This window comes from Eschrichtius robustus, chromosome 19 (genome assembly GCF_028021215.1).
Source record: "Eschrichtius robustus isolate mEscRob2 chromosome 19, mEscRob2.pri, whole genome shotgun sequence".
NCBI lineage: Eukaryota > Metazoa > Chordata > Mammalia > Artiodactyla > Eschrichtiidae > Eschrichtius > Eschrichtius robustus.
Window position 1 is genome coordinate 69,572,771 of NC_090842.1, and position 24,214 is coordinate 69,596,984.

Here is a 24,214-nt window from a genome sequence, read left to right on the forward strand (position 1 = left end):
TAAAAATTAAAAATTAAAAGACCAAATACGTATTTCTTGATATAAGTCATATTATTACACTGCTCTAGTAAACAAATATACATATATTCATAGAGAATTCATAAAACTTGTGATCTGTGTTGTGGCTTCATTTTTCCCTTAGTGAATGTAATTTTTCAAATGTTCAACAGTGTAAAATCAAGATGAATGTGTATCTTCTGAATGTTATATTATTAATATCATTTATATGCTTATTCTTTGTCTGATTTATCCCTTTCTAAGAAGATAGATAAGAGCGAGTAAGTTATACATTTGTACCCACAATTTTTTTTTCAGTTTTTTGCTTTAACTATCTCATATATTTAAATTATAGGGAGTGATTGTCAGACTGTATTAAATGCATGGGCAAACTCCATGCAACCTATAGTAAATGATCCTTAATTACAAACATAAGTATATGCTAAAAGGAATGGAATGAAATAAGACATGAATATTAACCATAAGAGGGTTGGAGAGGTGGACTTCCCTGGTGGCACAGTGGTTAAGAATCTGCCTGTCAATGCAGGGGACACGGGTTCGAGCCTTGGTGCGGGAAGATCCCATATGCCACGGAGCAGCTATGACCATGCGCCACAACTACTGAGCCTGAGCTCTAGAGCCTGCGAGCCACAACTACTGAAGCCCATGCACCTACAGCCTGTGCTCCGCAACAAGAGAGGCCACCGCAATGGGAAGGCTGCACACCACAATGAAGAGTAGCCCCTGCTCACCGCAACTAGAGAAAGCCCGCATGCAGCAACGAAGACCCAAAGCAGCCATAAATAAATAAATAAATAAATAAATAAATAAATAAATAAATAAATAAATAAATTTTAAAAAGAGGGTTGGAGAGGTTATATTAATATAAGAAGAAATCAACTTCAGGAAAAATAATATTACCAAAGATAACATAGGGACATCTTATTAAACAAGTAATTTAAATCAAGAAGATTTTAAAATGATAAATGGGGGATTACCTGGCGGTCCAATGGTTAGGACTCTGTGCTTCTACTGCAGGCGGCACAGGTTGTATCCCTGGTCAGGGAACAAAGATCCCACAAGCCGCGTGGTGTTGCCATAAATGAATGAATGAATGAATGAATATGCTAAATGTATTTGTGCCTGAGAATAGGCTTTCAAAATTCTTTCAATAATTAATAGAATAGGCAGGAAAACCGTAAGGATATACAAGACATGACCAATATCATCAGCTAACTTGATTCAGTAGATATGTATAAAACATTACTCCAGTCTATAGCAGAATACACATTCTTTTCAGGTACACATGGTACATTCCTCCAAGATAAACCAAATGCTAGGGACATAAAATAATTTTCAGTAAGCTTTAAAATTGAAGCAGTGTAGAATATATTCTCTAAATAAAGCAAAACTAAATTAGAAATTTTAAAATATCCTAGAAAATCCACAGACATTTAAATTTTAAAGAACTGTTAAGTATCAAAGAGTAAAAGAAATAAGGAAACCAATAGAAGATAAATTAGGAGCATATTTTAGTGAAACAGGCAAGAATAATTTTTTTAAACTTTTTTTTGGCCACGCCATGCAGCATGTGGGATTGAACCTGTGTACCCTGTGTTGGAAGCATGGAGTCTTAACCACTGGACTGCCAGGGAAGTCACAAGAACAATTTAAATGTATCAGTAACAAGCAAAATATATTGTGTCGAAAATTAATGAATATATTTCTTTTAGAATTTCAGGCTTCTATTCTGTAAAGCCCATGACAGCCAAAATTTAAAGAGTGAAAGACTATATCTCCAATGTCTAAAACTGCCAAGGGATGAACACACAGGGCATAGAAGGAAATCGCATTAGTTAGAACAACAAATACAACTCCAACCTAAATGACCAAAATAGGAGCAATCAATGGAAGAAGGAATCAAGGTGATTATCAGGCATATGACAAGATATACAAACACACTGATATCTTAGAACTGCATACCAAATACAACTGTCTTTACAGAACACATAATAGAATGTAAAGATGGGCTTCCCTGCTGGTGCAGTGGTTAAGAATCCGCCTGCCACATGCCGCAGAGCAGGTAAGTCTGTGCGCCACAACTACTGAGCCTGTGCTCTAGAGCGCGTGAGCCACAATTACTGTGCCCGCGTACTGCAACTGCTGAAGCCCACGCACCTAGAGCCCGTGCTCCACAACAAGCGAAGCCACTGCAGTGAGACGCCTGCGCATCACAATGAAGAGTAGCCCCCTCTCGCCACAACTAGAGAAAACCTGCGCATGGCAACGAAGACCCAACACAGCCAAAAATAAATAAATAAAATCAATTAATTAAAAAAAATAGAATGTAAAGAAAATTGTAAGACATCTGAAAATTTTAGAACTATCCTCATGAAAATAGACATAAATATCATTAAGATAGTATTAGCAAATAAAATTCAGCAGTGTGTAAAAAGAATTATATACCATGACCAAGAGAGATTTCTTTCAGTGGTGCCAGGTTTGTTTAATATTAGAAGAGCAAAGAATGTTATCCAACATATTAACAGGCTAAAGAAAAAAAAGAAAAATCACATCATATCAATTGATGCAGAAGACTCACTAGCATAACTGAATGTAGCAAAGTGCTGTGTACAGTTCTCTTTCTCTTTATATATATGTATAAATACACATGTGTGTGGTAGACAGGGATATAGATGTAAATGAACTGTCTTCTATATGTTGACAATACACAGAAAGCAAAAATTGATCAAAATTTACAAACCTATAGCATTAAAAAAATACTTAGGAATGAATATAATGAAACATGTACATGTTCTTTCATTATATTCATTCCTAAGTATTTTATTGAACACTACAAAGTTATTTTTTCAGTATTACTGAAAACTTCAAAGTTTAGTTGAAATCTACAAAAACACTTCTGCTGAGGGAAATTAAAGATGACCTAAACAAATGGAGCAATCTTTTCCATAGAATTCAGTGACTGCACTTTTTCCCTCTTCCCAGGGTTTAGTGCTCACTTTGGACCCCAGTATCAAGTGGTGGAATCCTGTTGGAGACTGAATCTGGTAAGCTTGAGTCATGGGAATTCAGGCTGAGCTTCCACTTACTACACAGATGCACCTGGAGCCAGTTTACCTGAGGATAGTTGGGGGAGGGGGGGTCTGGTGGGGGTGAGGTTCTGGTTCCTGGAGGAATTGAGCACCTGAAATCCTCTGAATCAAGTCATGAGAATGTAGATGGTCAGGAGTCATTTTCTGTCCTCCATTGTGAAGAGTTTGCAGCACTGTTGGAAGAATGACCAGAAGATGTCATGTAATTCTCCAGGTAATAATCCCAAAAACCATGTGCTGTGAATAGTGTTATTTCCCCATTTCAGAAATGAGGGGACTGAAGCTTGGAGAAGTGAGGCTTTCTGCCTAAGGTACTATAATCAGTAATGGGGTTACCAGCTGCAAACCCAGGTAAGCCTCCCCCTAGAGCTCAGCCCATGAAGTCAGACACTGGACACCATGTGCTAGATTGCATTGAATTTGAAGCCAAACACGACATGATTGGTTCTAATGCAAGTTCAAAGATTTTGAATTTGAAAGTAAGATATAGAAGAATTATGCTACAACCCTAGGCTGTACTTACTCCTGAGGGAAAAATTTGTTTTTTTTTCAGATTATTTATTTATTTATTTTTGGCTACGTCGGGTCTTAGTTGTGGTATGCGGGATCTTTCATTGCGGCGCGCGGGCTTCTCTCTAATTGTGGTGCACAGGCTCTGTAGTTGTGGCGCGCGGGTTACAGAGCGTGTGGGCTCTGTAGTTTGTGGCACGCAGGCTCTTTAGTTGAGGTACACGAGCTCAGTAGTTGTGGCGCATGGGCTTAGTTGCCCTGCAGCATGTGAGATCTTAGTTCCCTGACCAGGGATCGAAGCCTCATCCCCTGCATTGTAAGGCGGATTCTTTACCACTGGACCACCAGGGAAGTCCCAGGAAAATATTTCTTAAACTGTAAATCTTGAATCATCTTGTCTAGAACATATCCCTAGTGCAACTGGCTACCTAAAATTGATAACGTCACTCTGTATGTGTGATTATTTTTTTCTTGAAATAATTTTAAACGGCACAGATTATACACTGCCATCCTGTAAAATTTTAAATCATTCCTGTTAAGGCTACTCGTAGGTTCAGGGTATGTGTATGTGAATTTTGACAGACGCTGCCCATAACTCTGCGAGTAGGCAGCCTTGACTCACCTCCTACCACATGGGTACCTGAGAGCCCAGGTTTGTGATGATGAGGACCATGTATTCAGCATTAATCGTGCACCTTGCACTAGTTTAAGCACTTGATACTTAACCTCACCAAGGTATGGGCACTATTTTTTTCTGCTGTTTTGGTGAATGGACGTTTATGTTTGAGGAATATTTAAACAATTTCACAGAGGTCTGCAAAGGAGGTTTTATCTTCATTTTACATTTCACAACATGGAGGTGAAACTGCTGGCCTTGGGTCCCAAATTCGGAGGGATGAGGCTGGGATTTGCAGGCTGTGAACCTCCAAAACAGCCAGCGTCGTATCACGCTTAGGATATGAAGCGCCCACTGGAGATTTTATACGAAGCCGACCCCCACCGGAGGAAAACTGCTGACCGCAAGCACGTAGACCCCAGACCGGTTGAAACCAGAAGATTGATGATGCTCGAAACTTCACCTTGATGCCAACCAATCTGAGAATTGAGCACAAGCGGATCATGCACCCTGCAGCCCCTCCCTCACATGGCCTTGGAGATGGCAACTTGGAGATGCAACTTGGAGATGGTCTTAGGACATTAGTCCACCAGCTTCCCAGATTGCTGGCCTCCTGAATAAAGCAACTTTTCCTTTTCCACAAACACTTGTTTGTCGAGTATTGGCTTTTCGAGTGGCGAGCAGCCGAACTCGGGTTTGGTACCAACCTCATCCAGTTACAGAGACTCTGAGGTGTGAGATGCAGCCTGAGGCTTGGGAGCAACTGGCAAGCTAAGACAGTAGGCGCTCAATAAATGATTCCTTTGCCTTCCACCTTCTGACCACGGGCTTCCCCTCAGCACCTGGTGTCGAGGTGGGGACTGCAGTACCCAGAATTCTCAGTGCCACAAGGTGTCAGCTCTTTGCCAATCATGGCCCAAGAGAGGGGCCTTTTTCTGTGAGCACTTCACTTTGGGGCAGAGCTTCCGGCGCCCCATCTCGTTTCTGGGAGTGTAGAATCCTGGAGACGGGAATAGCACCTCCATCCCCTGGTGTGATATGGGCTGTTCCCATCCCTTTTGCCCACAGGCTCCAGTGACAGTGGCCAAGCTGATAGCTGAGCCCTCACCTTCCCAATATGTGGGATTATGTGTCTTTGCTTTCCCCTGTCCCAGCAATTGTGTCTGCAGGCTCTGAGGAGGCAGGCTCAGTCTAAGCCATCGTTACATGGAGAGGTTCCTGTAGAACCCAGAGAGATGAGGGATGAAAGGCATCCCAGGCATGTTCAGATGCTTGGAGTTGAAGCTGAGCTGTGAGTGTCCAACAAACCATTAGTCTCTTTCCTTTCTGGGGGAGACAACATGGGGACAGGTTTCAGGCCTGAAATGGCCAGCTGAGGGTCTTGGCCTCTATTCTGAGGGTGATGGGAGCCATGGGGAATGTGGAGCAGAGTCTCAGCAGGCGTCCTCTGGCAGCAGAGAGAACAGACAGTGAAGGGCTAGAGTGATGGTGGAGACGGAGTGATGGTAGGTGTGGAAATTATTCACATTTATTCAGAGCTTGCTAATAGCAAGGGAGTTGGGCACCATCACTTGCCTTTAGCTGAGGCTCGAGGGCAGGGGAGGGGGAAAGCTGATTGGCTCCTAAGTTGGAAGTGGGTGTAAAAGGGAAGAGGGCAGTTTTTTGTTTTTTTTAAAAAATAAATTTATATACTTATTTATTTTTTGGCTCCGTTGGGTCTTTGTTGCTGTGCATGGGCTTTCTCTAGTTGCGGCGAGCGGGGGCCGCTCTTCGTTGCAGTGCGTGGGCTTCTCATGGCGGTGGCTTCTCTTGTTGCGGGGCATGGGCTCTAGGGGCACGGGCTTCAGTAGTTGTGGCATGCGGGCTCTAGAGCACAGGCTCAGTAGTTGTGGCGCACAGGCTTAGTTGCTCTGCGGCATGTGGGACCTTCCCGGACCAGGGCTCGAACCTGTGTCCCCTGCATTGGCAGGAGGATTCTTAACCACTGCGCCACCAGGGAAGTCCCAAGAAGGCAGTTTTTATGAGAGTTCTGACCATTTTGGTTCAGTTGCTGCAGAGGTTATAGGTGAGAATTTTATTTTTATATATGGTCACACCACAGGGAAATCAGGGAGGAGACTACTGCAGTAGTCTAAATGAGCATTGATGGGCTGTACCAGAGTGATTGCTGTGAAGGTGGCACAAGAGGTTGTGTTCTCATGCTGTTACTTTACTAGAGCTGATTTTATTTTCTGAAGTGGATTGTGAGAGAAGGAAGTAAGGGAGAGATGACCCAAAGCTTTGGGTTTAGCTGCTGGAAGGATGGAAATGCCAGCCACTGAAATGGGGAAGTCTGTTGTAAAGTTAATTTTCAGATAATTAGGTGTAGGAAAGTTGTGACTGGTATGGGGACAACATGTATGTGATAAGCAGCTTAATGACCTCCCAAAGATGTCCATTTTCTAATCCCTGGAAGCTTTGGATGTGTTATCTCACATGGCAACAGGGACTTTTTTTTTTTTTAATGTTTATTTATTTTTTTGGTTGTGCTGGGTCTTAGTTGCAGCAGGCAGACTCCTTAGTTGAGGCTCACTGGCTTCTTAGTTGCAGCTCACTGGCTCATTAGTTGTGGCATGCAAACTCTTGGTTGCGGAATGCATGTGGGATCTAGTTCCCTGACCAGGGATCGAACCCAGGCCCCCTGAATTGGGAGCGTGAAGTCTTAACCACTGCACCACCAGGGAAGTCCCACAACAGGGACTTTATATGTGTGATTAAGCTAATGATCTTGAGATGGACAGTTTATCCTGAGTTATCCTGTGGACCCAGTGTAATCACAGGAGGATCAGAGTCAAAGAAGGAGATTTGAGGAATGAAATAGATGTCAGAATGATAGTTACTGACTTTGCAAATGGAGGAAGGGGCAAGGACTCAAGGATGCAGGAGGTTTTTAAGAAGCTAGAAAAAAAAAAAAAGAAGCTAGAAAAGCTAAGGAAACAGATTCTTCTGTGGAGCTGCCAGAATGAATATAATCCTGCTGATATTTTTTTTTTTTTTTTGGTCTTAGTTTCGGCAGGCGGGCTCCCTAGTTGTGGCTCGCTGGCTCCTTAGTTGTGGCATGCATGTGGGATCTAGTTCCCTGACCAGGGATCGAACCCAGGCCCCCTGCATTGGAAGGTGGATTCTTAACCACTGTGCCACCAGGGAAGTCCCAATCCTGCTGACATTTTGATTTTCAGCCTAGTGAAGCCCATTTTGGACTTACAACCTCCAGATGTAAGATGATAAATTTGAGTTGATTTAAGCCACCGAGCTACTAGTGATTTGTTACAGCAGTAATAGGAAACTTAATACAGTGTACAACTGAGAAATGGAAGCGGGCTCAGAGTAACTGAGGTGTGCATGTGGTTCTGGGTGCCTGTGATTTGAAGAAAGGAAAAGGGCCAGATTGGGAGGGCTTTAAAGCAGGAATGGGGGCTTTGGCAGTGGGGGCCACTGGAGGTTTGGGACAAGATAGCATCCTGATTGTACTGCCAAGTGTTCTTTCCATGCTGTGTGCAGAGTGACATCTGGGGAGTCCAGGGTGATGTCTGTGGTGTGGGCCAGAAAGTTGGTTGTAGGTAGCTGAAGATATGAGGGAGGCATGGTCCAAAGAGTGATGTGCAGGAGAGGAGGGAGTGTAAACTGATTGTCCTAGGACCCTGTTGTTGGGGGCTTAAGTGAAAAGAGTGAACCCAGGTTTAGGAAGTATGTCCAGGAAGTATGCTATGGGGTTCCCCAGGGGAACTGGGCCAGGCTCAGAGCTTAAATGGCATCTATCTCCCAACCTGCTTGTTGTTGCTGTGGGCTGACACAGTGATCACTGGGAGTAGTCAGGAGAGAGCAAGGACCGATGGTATCAATGCCTGGTACTTCATTTGACTTGGGGTTCTCGGGACATGGGTGAGCAGGACATTGTTGTGGGTAGGTAGAGTGGGGATACTCACTTGAGACACTTTTCATGGACCTTGCTGTCCCCATCTTTGCAGGGCTGTGCCATCTCTGAGGACGTGTTTGTGTACTTCTCCTGGGAAGAATGGGTGCTACTTGATGAGGATCAAAGACTCCTGTACCGGGATGTGATGCTGGAGAACTTTGCACTTTTAGCCTCCCTGGGTAAGACCCTCACACCAACTCCATCTCCTTTCTCCTTTCCCGCAGGGACCGCTTTGTCCTTCCCACACTGCTTTCTTGCTATGTTTCCTGGAGTAGGTGCCATGGCTGCCAGGGCTATGCTCTATGGCATGTCCTCACTTCTTACTGAGCATCCCCGAAGCCACGCAGCCAAAGGTTTGGGGGTCACAAGACATGGTTTTCCCAATGGAACCCATTAGTCTTGGTCACTTTCTAGGCTGGTGAATCTGTCTAGAATTATGACACCTCCCTGCCCAAGGTTCTGCCCCCTTCCTCCAGGTGACATTGTCTGGGGCTCCATTATACCAGGAGTTACAGGCACTCACATAGTCACTACTTATGGAGACCCTTGGATGCTTCCTTCATGGTTCTTTTTGTAATAATTATTATTATTATTTTGGCTGAGCAGTGTGGCATGCAGGATCTTAGTTCCCCGACCAGGGATTGAACCCGCGCCCCCTGCAGTGGAAGCACAGAGTCTTAACCACTGGACCGCCAGGGAAGTCCCAGTAATAATTTTTATTTTTTAACTTGTGGTCTGTCATAGGGTGGGTTGCTCTGAGCCAGTACTCACCAGTGCTGGGTTTCCCTTAGGAATTGCATCCTCCAGATCACATTTAGTCACACAGCTGGAGCAAGGGGAAGAGCCCTGGATGCCTGCCCAGGTGGATATGACTCCAGCCACAGAGAAAGAGGCTCAGAAGGGACCTGGACCTGGTGAGTGGACACCAAGGAAGGGCATGATGTCAAGGTTGGGTTCAAATCCAGAGATATCGACTGTTTCCACCTGTGTTTGATTTCAAGGCCTGTGGCCACACAGCGTTTCTACCTGTCCTTCTCCATTCTGGACACTGTGACTTATTTCTAGTCTGACTTCTAGCCCCTGGCATCCACCTTGCACCCATTCCTCCTTACTGCTCACTCTGCATTCGTCTGCAACATTGGCCTGCACTTAATGTGTCACGAGATGTGCACATATCCTTCAGTAATCTTTGAACACCAGCTGCTCGCTTGTGATTGGAGTTTCCTGGGCCTGGACATGCCCTTCTGCCTAGCACTAGCCTGTCTCAACAGCCAACGTCCTACTGGAAGCTGTTTGCTGTATTCTGTCCTCATTCTGTCCTCATGTCTTTGCCTTCAGGAGGCCTCCCCCTTTCTGTGACCTTCAGAGGCCCCGCACTGCATAGCAATCCCTTCCTCAACCTGTCCCTGCCTCTCTGTCCTGTAAACAGTCCCATGGACTTATCCTCGGTGTGTCAGACACATTTATGATGGGGTTGTCCCCTCCTTCAAAGTCAACATACATCTCATTGGGCACTTCTCTGCTTTCAGGTTGTTGGTGTGGAGTGGAGGCTGAGGCTGTTTCCTCTGAGCAGAGTGTTTATTTAGAAGGAGTGTCACAGTTCAGGACTCCTGTGGCAGGTCTGAAGACACACCCATGTGACATGTCTGGCCCAATATTGAAAGACCTCCTACACCTGACTGAATACCCACGGGGGAAAGCCAGGCAGGAACCACACACATGTGAGGCACATGGGAAGCAGTTCTGTTTCAGCACAGACCTTCATCAGCACCACAAGCAGCACAGTGGAGAGAAATTCTTCAGGAGGGATGAGGGCAGGGACACTGTGAAAAGCTGCAGAATCTATGTGCCAGAGAAGACCTACATACACGGTGAGGGCAGAGTGGACTTGCCAGCCACCTGTGGCCTTCAGCACCAGGTTTCTCATGACAGAATGAAGCCCCATAAGAGCACTGAGCTTGGGGGAGCCCTTAGCACTGGACAGAAGCTTCATAAATGCAGTGAATGTGGGAAAGTGTTCACTCGGAAAGACACACTTGCAAGGCACCAGAGAATCCACACTGGAGAAAGGCCTTATGAGTGCAGCCAATGTGGGAAATTCTTTAGCCAAAGCTGTGACCTTTTTAAACATCAGACAGTACACACTGGAGAAAGGCCTTATGAGTGCAGTGAGTGTGGGAAGTTCTTTAGACAAGTCTCCGGCCTTGTTGAACACAGGCGAGTTCACACAGGTGAAAGGCTCTATCAGTGCAGTAACTGTGGAAAATTCTTTAGCAGCAAGTCTAACCTCATTCGACACCAGGAGGTTCACACAGGAGCAAAGCCTTACGTGTGCAGTGAGTGTGGGAAAGAGTTCAACCGCAGACACACACTGGTTCTGCACCGGAGGACTCACACTGGAGAAAGGCCTTATGAGTGCAGGGAGTGCGGGAAGTCCTTCAGCCAAAGCTCCCACCTTAACGTACACTGGCGAATTCATAGCAGTGATTACGAATGCAGCAGATGTGGGAAAGCCTTTAGTTGCATCTCCAAACTGGTTCAGCACCAGAAAGTTCACTCTGGAGAAAAGCCTTACGAGTGCAGCAGATGTGGGAAAGCCTTCATCCAAAGGCCAAACCTTATTCGGCACTGGAAGGTTCACACTGGAGAAAGGCCTTCTGAGTGCAGGGAGCGTGGGAAGGAGTTCAACCGCAGACACACACTTGTTCTCCACCAGAGGACTCATGCTGGAGAAAGGCCATGAGAGTACAGTGAGTGTGGGAAGCCTTTTAGCCAGTGCTCCCAACTTACTGTACACTTGAGAATACCTAGCAGTGCTTGTGAGTGCAGCAGACATGGGAAAGCCTTCACCCAAAGGCCAAACCTTATTCGGCACAGGAAATCCATGCTGGACAAAGGCTTTAGAGTACAGGGAATGTGCTGTCTCCTTGTTCAACCTAACAACTATCCCCAGAGTGAAGCCCTGAACGTGGGTTTTGTGAGAGAGCCGTCAGTCAGAAGTGAAACCTCATACATATGAACATCCACAACAGGAAGATTCCTGATGAGTGCCGCGCACGTGAGGTGCTTTCAGGAGCTGCACATTTCTAAACTGTCTAGTGCCTTTCCCGGTGGTAGAAGGCATCCTGCTGTTCCCATCTGGCAAAGTCCCACAGGGTGTGTCAGTTACAAGCTTAGTCAGGCAGACCTCTGCCGTCTCCCCAGTCCCTGGAAGGAGTCATGACTGGCCTCAGTGGCCTACAGGGGGCCTCATTTTCACCCTTTGACTGGTTTAGGTGTGGAAAGAATCAGCACCTAAGATGGGCTCTCCAGGGAGCTTGCAGAGATTTACCTTCGTGGATTTCTTTGTCTCATTGTGGATGTATACAGTCTCCAAGTCCTGCAGCCCTGGAACTCTGTGCCCCACATTTGCTCGTGCTTGTACAATAATAAAGTCCTTACTCTGAGCTGCCTTTAATCTTGAGGGTTCTGTTCATTGTGTGGAGTGTGTTGAGGACACAACTGTGTTCTACCAGCATGAAATGATAAACAGATTTTGTGGGAATCCTTGGTTTTCTGTGCTTCAGAGAGGACAGCATGATGGCAAAGAATAGCTGTCCACTTTTGGCCCAATTTGCATTGCTACCCAAGACCTTCTAGGAATGATTTCAGGGCTCTGTGAGACATACCATGTGGCCTGGAGGCTAGTTTTATTTGTGGGTCCATAAGTAAGTATGAAGAGGAGCAGTTGGTCCCTTGTTCCTATAGAATGTTTCGTATTCCCAAGCATTATTAAGAGGCAGCTGGCCTCTGGTACCTGCCAAGGAGCCTGAGTTCAGAATTCGGTAGACAGGTGTCACTGGCTGGAAGACCTACAGGAGCCAGGTGGAAACCATATGGTTCAGAAACATTGGGTGTGAATAATAAGTAGTTGGAGAGATTACAACACCCTAGAGGGATGTACCTGCTAGAGGTACCTGCTAAGATATTCCTATGCTATGGCTGTGTAGGATGAGATGGTACAGAAATTGTCAGGACCTCCAGAGCTATTATCTCTCCTCTGGTCAAGATCACTTGCAGGACAATCTATAAACATTTTGTGGATTCCCTTAGATTCAGTGAATCAAGTCAAGGCTATTGCTGTGCAGGCAGGAAAATGGTTGAGAGAATGGAGATCTAGGATTCCAGAGATGTGGGTTTTGTGACTTATCCAGTGTTCTTGGTGACTCTCGTTGAAAGAGCTTTATTATAGGGCTACCTGTAGGATTTAGCTTGTCCTTTCTATTTTCTTAAGGTGGACTGTGTCATTTATTTGAGAACCCCCTTCTAATGTAGTCATTTATTCTGTAAGTTTCCCTGTAAGTAGTACTATATCAGCAGCATCCCACAAATTTTGATATATTGTCCATTTGTTTCATGTAAGGTAGAATTTGTTTAAAACTGGACTGGAAAAGTTCTAGCTTTATCTCTAGGGACTTCTGAATATCTGGCTTTGACCCTTTGCTAAGATAAGGACAGCGGGATTTATTTTGTGTTGTTTAATATCCAAAAATCCTGTGACAACACTAGGGTCACTTTGATTGCTAATGGTAATGTTTATGCAGTCTGGCTCAACTGTTCCCAGAAGGGCATAAAAATCCCTGCTGGGCTTCCCTGGTGGCGCAGTGGTTGAGAATTTGCCTGCTAATGCAGGAGACACGGGTTCGAGCCCTGGTCTGGGAAGATCCCACATGCCGCGGAGCAACTAGGCCCGTGAGCCACAACTACTGAGCCTGCGCGTCTGGAGCCTGTGCTCCACAACAAGAGAGGCCACGACAGTGAAAGGCTCGCGCACCGCGATGAAGAGTGACCCCCACTTGCCACAACTAGAGAAAACCCTCGCACAGAAATGAAGACCCAACACAGCCATAAATAAATAAATTTAAAAAAAAATCCCTGCTGGTATCTTCTGACTTGAGCTCTCCTCAAGCCACAGTTCACCACTCAGATGTCTGTGGCTTAACTTGGAAGTGAATCACAGCACTGTGTTAATAAGAGTCTGGGAAACTCCCTGGAGGTCTCTGACCCCCAATATAGTCTCGCATTTTCTTTGTCTTTCTATGTCACATGCTTTGCTTTTTTTTTTTGTCCGCGCTGTGCGGCACGTGGGATGTTAGTTCCCGAACCAGGGATTGAACCTGCGCCCCCTGCAGTGGAAGCGGGGGGTCACCAGGGAAGTCCCTCCCATGCTTTGCTTTTAAGAAAACCTCATAGGAGTCCGCTCTGTGGAGTCTTGCAAATATCTTCAATTATAATACTTGTGGGGACTTCCCTGGTGGCACAATGGTCAAGAATCTGCCTGCCAATGCAGGGGACACAGGTTCGATCCCTGGTCCAGGAAGATCCCACATGTCGCGGAGCAACTGAGCCCATGCGCCACAACTACTGAGTCTGCGCCCTAGAGCCTGGGAGCCACAACTACTGAAGCCTATGCACCTGAGCCCCTGCCCCGCAACAGAAGTCACAATGAGAAGCCTGCGCACCGCAATGAAGAGTAGCCCCCGCTCGCTGCAAGTAGAGAAAGCCTGTGTGCAGCAACGAAGACCCAACGCAGCCAAAAATAAATTAATTAATAAATTAATTTTTAAAAATACTTGTGAAAGGTTTGCACTTGGTGATAAGAATAGAATATTTGATATGACCCCTTATTTTAATTCAAATAATGACTAAGGGGTTATTGTGCAGAAAGAAAGACAGAAGGTGGTGAGGAAGGATTTTTGTTAACAGGCTGGTTTCCAGGGCATCCCTGGGTTGAGTTTGCACAAGTGCTGCACTCAAGACTAGGAGGAAAAACATACGTGAGACGTGGAGTCTGTAGGTTCTGCTAAATGGATTGCAAATGAAATACACTGAAGGGGACTTCCCTGGGGGTCCTGTGGTTAAAGACTCCAGGCTCCCAGTGCAGGGGGCGCAGGTTCAATCCCTGGTCAGGGAACTAGATCCTGTATGCATGCTGCAGCTAAAAACAAAAACAAAAAGATCCTACAGGCTGCAACGAAGACCCTGCACAGCCAAATAAATAAATTTTAAAAAAAGTACACTGAGGGGATGTCAGCCAAGAATATGGTTCCTTGGCTGCTTCCCACCCCCTATTCTAGCAAAAATTTAGCCATCAAGGAAGCAGCTAGAGGCTATTAGAGCTGTAGAAGGCACCCCATGACTCAGAATGATACTGTACCTTTTATCTCCATCCCTCTGAGCCAGCTGCTGATTGACGCCACGATAAAACCGAAGACCAGGGAATTCCCTGGCGGTCCAGTGGTTAAGACTCTGCGCTTTCACTGCCGATGACTCGGGGTCAATTCCTACAAGCTGCGCGGCATGGCCAAAAACAAAAACAAAACGGGAGACAGTGTGATGTGAGGCATGATGTTATGGATCTCCTTGTTCAGCTCTGTTGAGTGGGGCTTAATGCTGGGGAGAAAGGTAAGGATTATTCAGAAGAAAGGTAACTATAAATAAGATGAAAGAAACCTCAGAATTGAATCAGAAAAAAATGTTCAGGTGGTTCGTTAAAAGTGACATTAACAAGAAGATAGATGGAGTGGCTACTAAAATTGTGATGGATCACTGTTAAAAAAAGTAATCTGTTCAAATAACTGGGACAAATTCAATTCATCCTAGTCTTAACTAATTTTTTAAGTATTAAGATTATAAAAAGGAGGAATCTAATCTTTTCAGAACCTGTTCTGATTATAACCAGCCAGGGAAATGTGGAGGATTATGACTGAGCAATAGGCAGGCCAGGGTCTCATGAACTCCAGCTGGGACCCCAAGTTCACTTTTATTGATATTGGTAATACAAAGACCTGAGGGCAGTAAAAAATTTACAGTTGCTAGGCCCTGATGATCAGTGTATTGTTATAACTTAAATAGCTAACAAAAAACTTAGAGGGCAATATAATTACAGAAATATGGTAATACTATAGAAGGCTTGCAGGTGAAAACATGGTTTATGAAGGAATTTATGGGCAGACATTATGTATGGTTGTTGCCTCACCCTGACTGTAATGCATTATTGGAATTAAAATTGCCAATAGGAGTAATAATATCATTAGTAAAGATTTAAGCCAAGATCCTCCTGAACCAAACCATTTTCCTAGTATTTCCCCTAAACTGGGATCAATCAGAGTGGATATTTGATTCTTCATATATTATAAGATGGGTTATCTTAGAAGACTCATCAGGGACTTCCCTGGCGGTCCAGTGGTTAAGACTTCACCTTCCAATGCAGGGGGTGTGGGTTCGATCCCTCATCAGGAAGCTAAGATCCCACATGACTTGCAGCCAAAAAACCAAAATATAAAACAAGCAATATTGTGACAAATTCAATCAAGACTTTAAAAAAAATGGTCCACATCAAAAAAAAAAAAAAAAAAGACTCATCAGACTTTATAAAAACACAACATTCATCATGGATCATAGCACAAGTTCCCCCTTGGGAAGCAGTTGATATATAGAGGGCCATGCGATTCTGTAGGATCACTTTTATCATGGAGCAAGCTAATGGCTTGATTGAGCAAGCTAATGGCTTGATTACTATCGTTTAAGTCTTGCTGGGCGAATTTTGTTAACGCCTCTATGTGAATAATGAAATCTTCTACTCTAAGTGAAGGAATAAATACTGTGGCCAAATAATCATAATGTTGGAAAACTGATAGAACCCAGTGAGCCCACATTAAAGGCAAGTTGGCAGGGGCTGTTTCTGAGGCTACCCATAGATGACTTTAAGCCCAAGGGAAACCAAATGTGCATCTTTCTAACCAACTCGGGAGGAGCCAAGGCCATAAACTTGTTCCATAAATCCACTGGATCCCATTAGGAACGACCCAATATATTTAACATCCCGCAAAAAGGAATATTTAGGGTCCAGGTTCAGAACAAGTATCATTTTTTAAAAATTAGATAATACCCCTTTTAAAAATAAATTCATGTATTTATTTTTGGCTGCATTGCGTCTTTGTTGCTGCTTGCGGGCCTTCTCAGGTTGCGGCGAGCGGGGGCCACTCTTCTTTGTGGTGCACAGGCTTCTCATTGCAATGGCTTCTCTTAGTTTTAGAGCACAGGCTCTAGGCGCATGGGCTTCAGTAGTTGTGGCGCACGGGCTTAGTTGCTCCGTGACATGTGGGATCTTCCTGGACCAGGACTCGAACCCGTGTCCCCTGCATTGGCAGGCGGATTCTTAAGCACTGTGCCACCAGGGAAGTCCCAGAACAGCTATCGTTAATAGGCCATGTTACAGGGTCCCACTTAGTGATATTGGGAGTGGCTTACACAGCACTAGAATTCTAGCACTAGCACTAGAATTTCTTCTAAGATAAATCCGTAAGGGCTAGCCAGTCTGAACCCTGGAGAGGTGAAATCCACTGGGGTAGTCCAGAAGTGCTGGACATAGGTAATTGGTTACAAGCCCAGCAATTGAATTGAATTTTTGAAACTTGCATATTATTGAGCCCAAGAAAAATAAGTTTGGTTCATAAGCAGAAGTCTGAGCAATTAACAAAGTAATTAGTGTACAGGCCTGGTCTGGCATTTTGGGTCAGCTGTCTACTTCCAATGTAGTCTTCTCATCCTGGTCTGGTAGTGCTGGTCTCAGTTAGTTGAAGCCAAGTGTTAGAAACAAAGACTTGCATTCAGGAGAGGTGGCCTGATATGGCCCCTTCCAACGTGGCTGTGAAGAGTCCTTTATCTGATGTCTTTTTCAATATGCATAATCTCCTGGTTGCAGGACATAGGGCATTCGACCTTCATCCAAAGATAGATTACTGTGTGTTAGGCTGCACCCCGCAGGTCTGCAAGCTCTGTACTTTCCCAGCCTCAAGACTGAAGAGACAGCCCAGAGTCAGTGACAGAGATATCAATGGTTTATTGGATAGGGGATCTTACAAGACTGAAGCAAAAGGTCCTGGAGCAACACCCCACTGTGACAGCAGGCAGGACATGGCAGCAAACTTCGCTACTTGGGGGAGAAGGAGGCTACCATTTATAGGAGGAATTGACGTCAGGCTGCCTCAACAGTTACCAGGGAAACCAGCAGCTGAGGCGGGGGGCAAGCACATAAGCAGTTACTGATTAAGTCCTATAATTAAGAGGATTGGATAACCGTGTGAGTGAAGCAGGGACTGGTCAATCAGGGGGTGTACAGAGAACAAGAGAGCAGCCATCTTGAATGGCTTGACTGTAATAAGCTTCAGAAACAAACTTAGAATATCCTTTTAATAATTCAGTTAAAATTTACAATAATGTAACAGTAATGAGGAGCCATCCAGGAAGTGAGTCTCAGACAGTTAAACAACACTAGAATTCAATAAGTATCAACAAAGATTGATACTTATTGATACTTATATTGGGGACTTCCCTGTTGGTCCAGTGGCTAAGACTCTGTGCTCCCAATGCAGGGGGCACGGGTTCGATCCCTGGTCAGGGAACTAGATCCCACATGCCGCAACTAACATGCAACTAAGAGGTCGCATGCCACAACTAAAAATCCCGCATGCCACAACTAAAGATCCCGCATGCTGCAACGAATATTCCGCACCAGAAATGAAGATCCCACGTGCCGCAACTAAGACACGGTGCAGCCAAAAAAAAAAAAAATCATATGTTGGGCTTCCCTGGTGGCGCAGTGGTTAAGAATACGCCTGCCAATGCAGGAGACACGGGTTTGAGCCCTGGTCCGGGAAGATACCGCATGCCGCAGAGCAACTAAGCCCGTGCGCCACAACTACTGAGCTCGCATGCCTAGAGCCCGTGCTCCGCAACAAGAGAAGCCACCGCAGTGAGAACCCCTGAGAAGTCCGCTCACCGCAACAAAAAGTAGCCCCCACTCACCACAACTAGAGAGAGCCCGTGCGCGCAGCAATGAAGACCCAACGCAGCCAAATAAATAAAATTTAAAAAGAGATAATTAAGTTAAAATGAGGTAATTAGTGTGGACCCTTATGCAATATGACTGGTGCCCTTATAAAAACAGGAGATGAGGATACAGATGCGCACAGAATTAAGACCATGTGAAGAAAGGAAGATCACTATCTACAAGCCAAGGAGAAAGGCCTCAGAAGGAACCAATGATGAACCAAGTCCAGATTTCTTTTTTTTTTAAGTTTTAAAAAAATTAATTAATTTATTTTTGGCTGCATCGGGTCTTTGTTGCTGCACGCAGGCTTTCTCTAGTTGCGGCGAGCGGGGCTACTCTTTGTTGCGGTGCACGGGCTTCTCATTGTGGTAGCTTCTCTCGTTACGGAGCACGGGCTCTAGGCGCACAGGCTTCAGTAGTTATGGCACGTGGGCTCAGTAGTTGTGGCTCCCAGGCTCTAGAGTGCAGACTCAGTAGTTGTGGCGCACGGGCTTAGTTGCTACGCGGCATGTGGGATCTTCCCAGACCAGGGCTTGAACCCGTGTCCCCTGCATTGGCAGGTGGATTCTTAACCACTGTGCCACCAGGGAAGCCCCTGGAGGCTTCGTCTTTTTTTTTTTTTTTTAACATCTTTTTTCGAGTATAATTGCTTTACAATGGTGTGTTGCCCCTGGAGACTTCTTAAAACACTGGTACTTGGGCCTTTCTCCCAAGGTGTCTGTCAATAGGTCTGAGTTCTGAACTGAGAATTAGCATTTCTAATGGGTCCCTAGGTGATGCTGATGGATAGGGTCAGTGCAGAGATGAAACTGAGAAGTTGTATCAGGAAGGCCAGGCTGCCTGCCTCTCAGCCCCAGTCCGCGGGGCTGTAGATCTGCAGACTCTAAGAGAGAAGCAGAGTTAAGTTTTCTAATGGACACCCACTGAGAGTCTCTGCAGTGAGCTAAGCAGGCTAATGGCTAAAAGCACTGGACCTCCTGAGGACACCTGTGGGAGCCCCACACACTGAAACCACGTAGCCACCTGCTTCTTTTGCTTGGAACTGTAATTAAACAAGGAAGCCATTAGACTGAGGTGGCTCCAATGTTTTAACAGCCTTGTAAGCAAAGGGAAACCTGAACCAGAGTAAATTCTTGTAAATGCCTCCAAGGGAAGAAATAGAAACTTAAGAACAACTGATCACAAACAGCCCACTAGGCTTTCCCAAATAAGGCTATGCCTTAAGCGAGAGCCAATCAAATAATTTCCTTGCTTTGTTTCCCTTCCTGCTCTGCAAAAGTCTTTCCCCTAGTTTGGTTTGGGGCTGTCCAGTTTGAACTGATGTTTGCTCAAATGATCTACTCAAAATTTTAATGTACCTCACTTATCTTTTAATAGAACAACAGCAACATAAAACCTCACAGGGCTCATCCTTGCTCAGTGGTGCTCTTATTAAGGAGTCCTTCCTTACTGCTCCGTGTAATATTACATCCCATTCCCTCTGCTCAGCAAAATCGCCTTCTCTCCTTGTTTCCATTGCAACTGCCATATTCTAACATGCTATATAATTTAGTATTTCTTATTTCATGTTCCTTGTGTTTTCCTTAAACATAATAGAAGCTGCACAAAGGCAGGATCTTTGTTTCTCCTGTGCCTGAATTTCTCCCATGCACCTAGAAAAAGTTCCTGAAAATCCAGTGTGTGCCCAATGATCATTTGTTAGAGCAGTGAATAAACATGACACCTCAATTTCTCTCTTATTTTTACTATTCCAGGCACTTTTTTTTTTTTTCGTGCACCGTGCAGCATGCAGGATCTGAGTTCCTTCCTGACCAGGGATTGAACCCATGGACTGCCAGGGAAGTCCCTATTCCAGGTACTCTTAATGTCCTCTTTTTTTTTTTTTTTTCTTTTTTTTTTTTTCCTCTTTAACTATCACTGCAAAGTAGTATTGCTCCATGTTTTCAGGAATGAAAGAATCACATTTTGGAGACAAAATTCACACAATTATTAATGTTTAGGACAATCACATGCTCAGCTTGATTCTATCATTTTTGACTTCACAGAGCTTTCTTCTAAACATGTCTCAAATTTTTTCACCCTTTACTGGTGTGTCCTTAGAGCTATTTCTGCTACTGTCTTTAAAGAACTCATAAACATTATTAACTTCTTTCTGAAATGCACACTTTGCAATTGTTTTTCTGTGATAATCTCAACTCCACATACAAAATGTCATACCAGGGCCTGCAAAAATAATCATCACTTCCTAGTAGAAAGACGAGATCATGGAGTTCGGATACCCTTTTATTTCAGGGTTCAGGTGCTGCCTTTTGCATATGTACTCCAACTGAAAAATCACAGCTTCTGTGTGGTACCCAAAATAGCATCAATTAAGTTGCTTTTTGTTTGATTCCTAAGAGGAATTGCATGTATCTGGGGATATGGATAAAAAGTATTACATGGATAAAAGTGTTCCTCAATGAGTGAGACAATCCCTAACTATGCAGGCAAGAGAGAGGTTTTGTGTGGAACCAGAAGCAGACCTGGTATCATTACTTATGATAGGCCATGACACAAAACTGGGCCTTGATACCTAACCTAATTGAAGCTTCAACTTTCCCTGGGAATGTAGCCTTAACCAGTTAAGAATTTTCTGGTTGGCACCAATGAGGTAATCTGTCACATGGGGCCATCTCCATCACTCCAAGGGAAGATGAGGTAATCTGGCACATAGACCCTTTCCATTCCCCATAGGTAGGTTACCTAAGCCTGAAATCATCTTTTTTATTGATTACTTCCTTGTTGTACCTTAAAAAAACCTTTCCCGTTCTGTAGCCCTTTGGAGCGCCCCTCTACTCGTCAGATGGGATGACGCTTGATTCGTGAACCAATCACTAAAGCCAATTATATTTTAAAAATTTACTCAGTTGATTTTTTTTTTTTTTTTTTGGTTCTGAAACCCGGGGTTGAAGTTTTTTTTGTTTTTTTTGTTTTTAACATGTCCCTTTTCTTTCTTGCCAGTCAGGACCTGAATGGGATCTTTTCTATTGTTCTTAACCAATCACACTGAAACTCACAAAAGTGACTCTAATGCTTCAGGCTACAAGTATTTGAGAGCAGTAACATCAATTTTCCAGCTATGTATGTACTCATTTATGTCTGAATGGCTCTGTCGAATGATGTGCCGCTTACCTCAGTTGTGGACTGAAGAGGAACACACAACCTAAAAGTTTCTAGTTTTATTCAGGGATCTTACTCAGGACTATAGCTCTGGAGACAACCTTTCAGATCGCTCTGAGGAACTGCTCCATAAGGGAGAATCCAGGATATAGAGGAGGTTTTTTTGTTTTGTTTTGTTTTTTCTGGAAAAAACAGGTAGTCGAACATTAAGGGATTGCTGGTAATCACAAAGAACAGACAACTCAAGTTAATGATTTCAGTGCTTTTCTGTGTATGAGAAGATGCAAGAATCTGGGTTCCTTGAAATTGGTCCTTAGATATGCATCTTAACTATTAAGGGTCATTGTCCAAATCACAGAATGCTTCCTGCCTTTCTCCATCCTGATTTCCCCTCAGGGCACACCTTTGGGGAACGGCTGCAGTGGGGGCTGGCTTGATCCTTTTAGAAGTGGAATGGGGGGGGGCAACATTCTCTGCCCACACAGTAGTAGAATTTGGAAACGTCTAAAATAATAGACTTGTCCTCTGAGAGCAGGCTGAACTTCAAGGAGTCTAAAACAACGTCTCTTCACGCCTTTCACAAGGAGCAAAGCCCCTCCCTCTGGGTAGGAGCATCATTTCTCCCGCATTCCTAGGGGTACCTCCCAGCCAACGTTCTGGCGGTAAGGATGGAGAACACCCTTCCCTGAGGTCTCCAGAGCTCTGAGAACAATATTACCCGGAAGAGCCTAGGCACAGAGACACCAGGCATGAACCAATGAGGGATCAGGATGAGGGCTTTCCCCGAGTGAGCATGCGTCACGGGCGGGACTTCCGACATCCTGTCCTGGCGATCATTTTGCTTGGTGGGGGGTCCGGTGGAGCAGGGAACTGTGCTCGGATACTGTTGTCCTCTGTCGGGGGTGGTTGTCCTCACGGAGTAGTGAGGGAGGAAGGGGACACCGCCTAGCCAGCCAAGTCGCGCTTATTTTGGCGTCTCTCCCGTTGGCTCGCTGGTCGGGAACGGGAAGGTCCGAGAGGAGGCTGTGTCCCCGCTGCACAGAGGCGTGTCAGGTTCGGCGATGCAGCCCGGGGTGCCGCGCGCCAGACCCGTGATAAGGACCGCCGTTCCCGGTCCTCTGAGACCACAGAATCCTATGGCGGCGGCGCTGAGGGACCCGCCTCAGGTAAACGCTTGTTCTCTGGGTCCTCACCGCCCTCACCCCACCAGACACTGAAGCCCCCAGTGCGGGGCGCCTGCTCACTTGCCCTTAGCCCCGGCCGCGGTGTCCAGGACGGTGAGGCGATCGTGGGTGGAGTTCTGTTTCCGACAGACAGTGTGTGGTCGCGAGTAGAAGAGGGTTACAGGCGGAGAGGAGGATACACGGAAAGGTTGGAGGTCGGGACCGGGGTACAGCAACTCTGTCCTTTCTGTTAGAAACAAGATGCAGCGAGGCCAGAGTCAAGCCTGCAGTGTTGCTGCTTGAGAAGTTGGCCATCTATTATACAAGTAATATGAGGTTTGAATCGCAGGTGGGAGGTGGTCTTCCTCAGATCAAAAGAGGCTACAACTAGTTGCAGACAAGAGATAAGACTATGGGAGTAAGGGGGTAGGCAGGAAACACAGGAAGATTAATTGCAATAGCCTAGGTGAGTGTTGATGGACCAGAGTGACTGTCCTGGAGTGTGATAAGTTCTGGATCCAATTTTGGAGAAGGGCCAAGCCAAATTGTGGGTGTTGCTGATGACAGAAAGGAAGTAGTGATGGATGGCCGGACGGTTTTTGGCTCTATTAGATGAAGGGATGAAAGCGTCATCAACTGGATGGGGACGTTAGCAGCAGGTTAATTTTCCTTGGAAATATCACAAGATTGTTTTGGCTCTGTTAAAGAGTCTGAGATGTTTCAGAGAAGAGTGAGTGTAGGCAACAAGTGGGCAGCTGGACAGGCAGGTCTGGAAAACGGGGGAAGGCGTTCAGGAATGGAAACTTTCAAAAGTGATGTCTACTGTATGGACCAGGGTGGAGCTGTCTCACATTTAGGGGGGATGCAGGTTATAGTGGCCACGGTATTAGTAGGTCAGAAAGACTGGTGTGTGCTAAGGAGTGGTTCTCTGGCTCAGGGCCTGGTTGGGTTTGCTGGGCATTGAAAACCCAGGTGAGGTAGAGAAGTGGCAGTGGGAACGGTATGGGAGAGAGGTTGATCTGGTGGGAGGCCGAGGTTTCCATGGGATGAGTGGACAAGTGACGGCTGAGGAGACTTAGGAGTAATTGAGACAAGAAGGCAGTGAGACTGGGGCTGTTGCTTATTTAGTATTACTACTATGTGGCTTCTCCAGAATTTTGTGATGAGCTTTGACGGGGTCTGGGACGTTTGAGGCTTGCTAGTGGATACGGCCTGTGGCAAATGTCGTCATTTGTGGGTCACTGTGCCTGGCAGGGAGATATTTAGGACTGGGGTTTTTTGTTTTTGTTTTTTTTTTACAAAGGTTGAGTGGAGAGAGAGAGGAGTGTTGTGGCTGCTGAAGGGGCAAAACTGGCAGTAAAAAGTTGAAGAGAGTTGAGGGAATATGAAATTCACACGTGGTTCTGGGTGGCTGATACTGAAGCAAGGATTAGAGGCAGTTGGGGAGATCTTCTAAGCAGCGTTTGTGGCTTACTCTGGTGTTGGATCCATCAGAGGACTGGGGTTGTACCGAATCTTGTTTGAATTTCTCAAGCCCTCTCTGGATGCCAAGCGCCAAATGTGTGGGTATGTTCAGGGAGAATTCTATGGTGTGGTGCAGGGATGTGGCAGTGCTGTGGAAGCGCAACTGTAGGGTCTGAAATTGTGAGAGAAATGTCATCTACAGAATGATGTGCACATGGAGAGGAAGTGGGAGCTGATGGCCCCCAAGCCCTGGTGTTGAGGCTTTACCGGTGAAGCTTGGCTGGAGGGACGGGACATTGCAGGTCTAGCCCAGAGCTTAGATGGCATCTATGTGCCCCCCTACCTGTTATGCTGAGGACTGAA

General features: G+C 45.4%; 2 protein-coding genes across 3 annotated transcripts in view; both read left to right on the top strand.

Annotated features, from left to right (window-relative positions):
• Positions 1-1,919: 1,919 nt before the first annotated feature.
• Positions 1,920-11,648, top strand: ZNF671 (zinc finger protein 671). Its single transcript, XM_068528962.1, has 5 exons — positions 1,920-2,080; positions 3,004-3,065; positions 8,244-8,370; positions 8,983-9,105; positions 9,721-11,648. The coding sequence occupies exons 1-5, from the start codon at positions 2,023-2,025 to the stop codon at positions 10,932-10,934; spliced, it is 1,584 nt and encodes a 527-aa protein (XP_068385063.1). The 5' UTR covers positions 1,920-2,022; the 3' UTR covers positions 10,935-11,648.
• LOC137753666 (zinc finger protein 585A-like) overlaps positions 8,289-24,214 on the top strand; it is a 31,875-nt gene continuing 15,949 nt past the window's right edge. Inside the window, exons 1-3 of one of the 2 annotated variants that reach the window (XM_068528955.1) lie at positions 8,289-8,370; positions 19,820-19,920; positions 22,235-22,390. In XM_068528955.1, coding sequence (XP_068385056.1) covers positions 22,286-22,390 — 105 coding nt within the window. In that variant the 5' untranslated portion in view covers positions 8,289-8,370; positions 19,820-19,920; positions 22,235-22,285. Of the gene's footprint in view, positions 8,371-19,819; positions 19,921-22,175; positions 22,391-24,214 lie in introns of those variants that run through there. The other variant, XM_068528956.1, reaches the window with a different exon arrangement.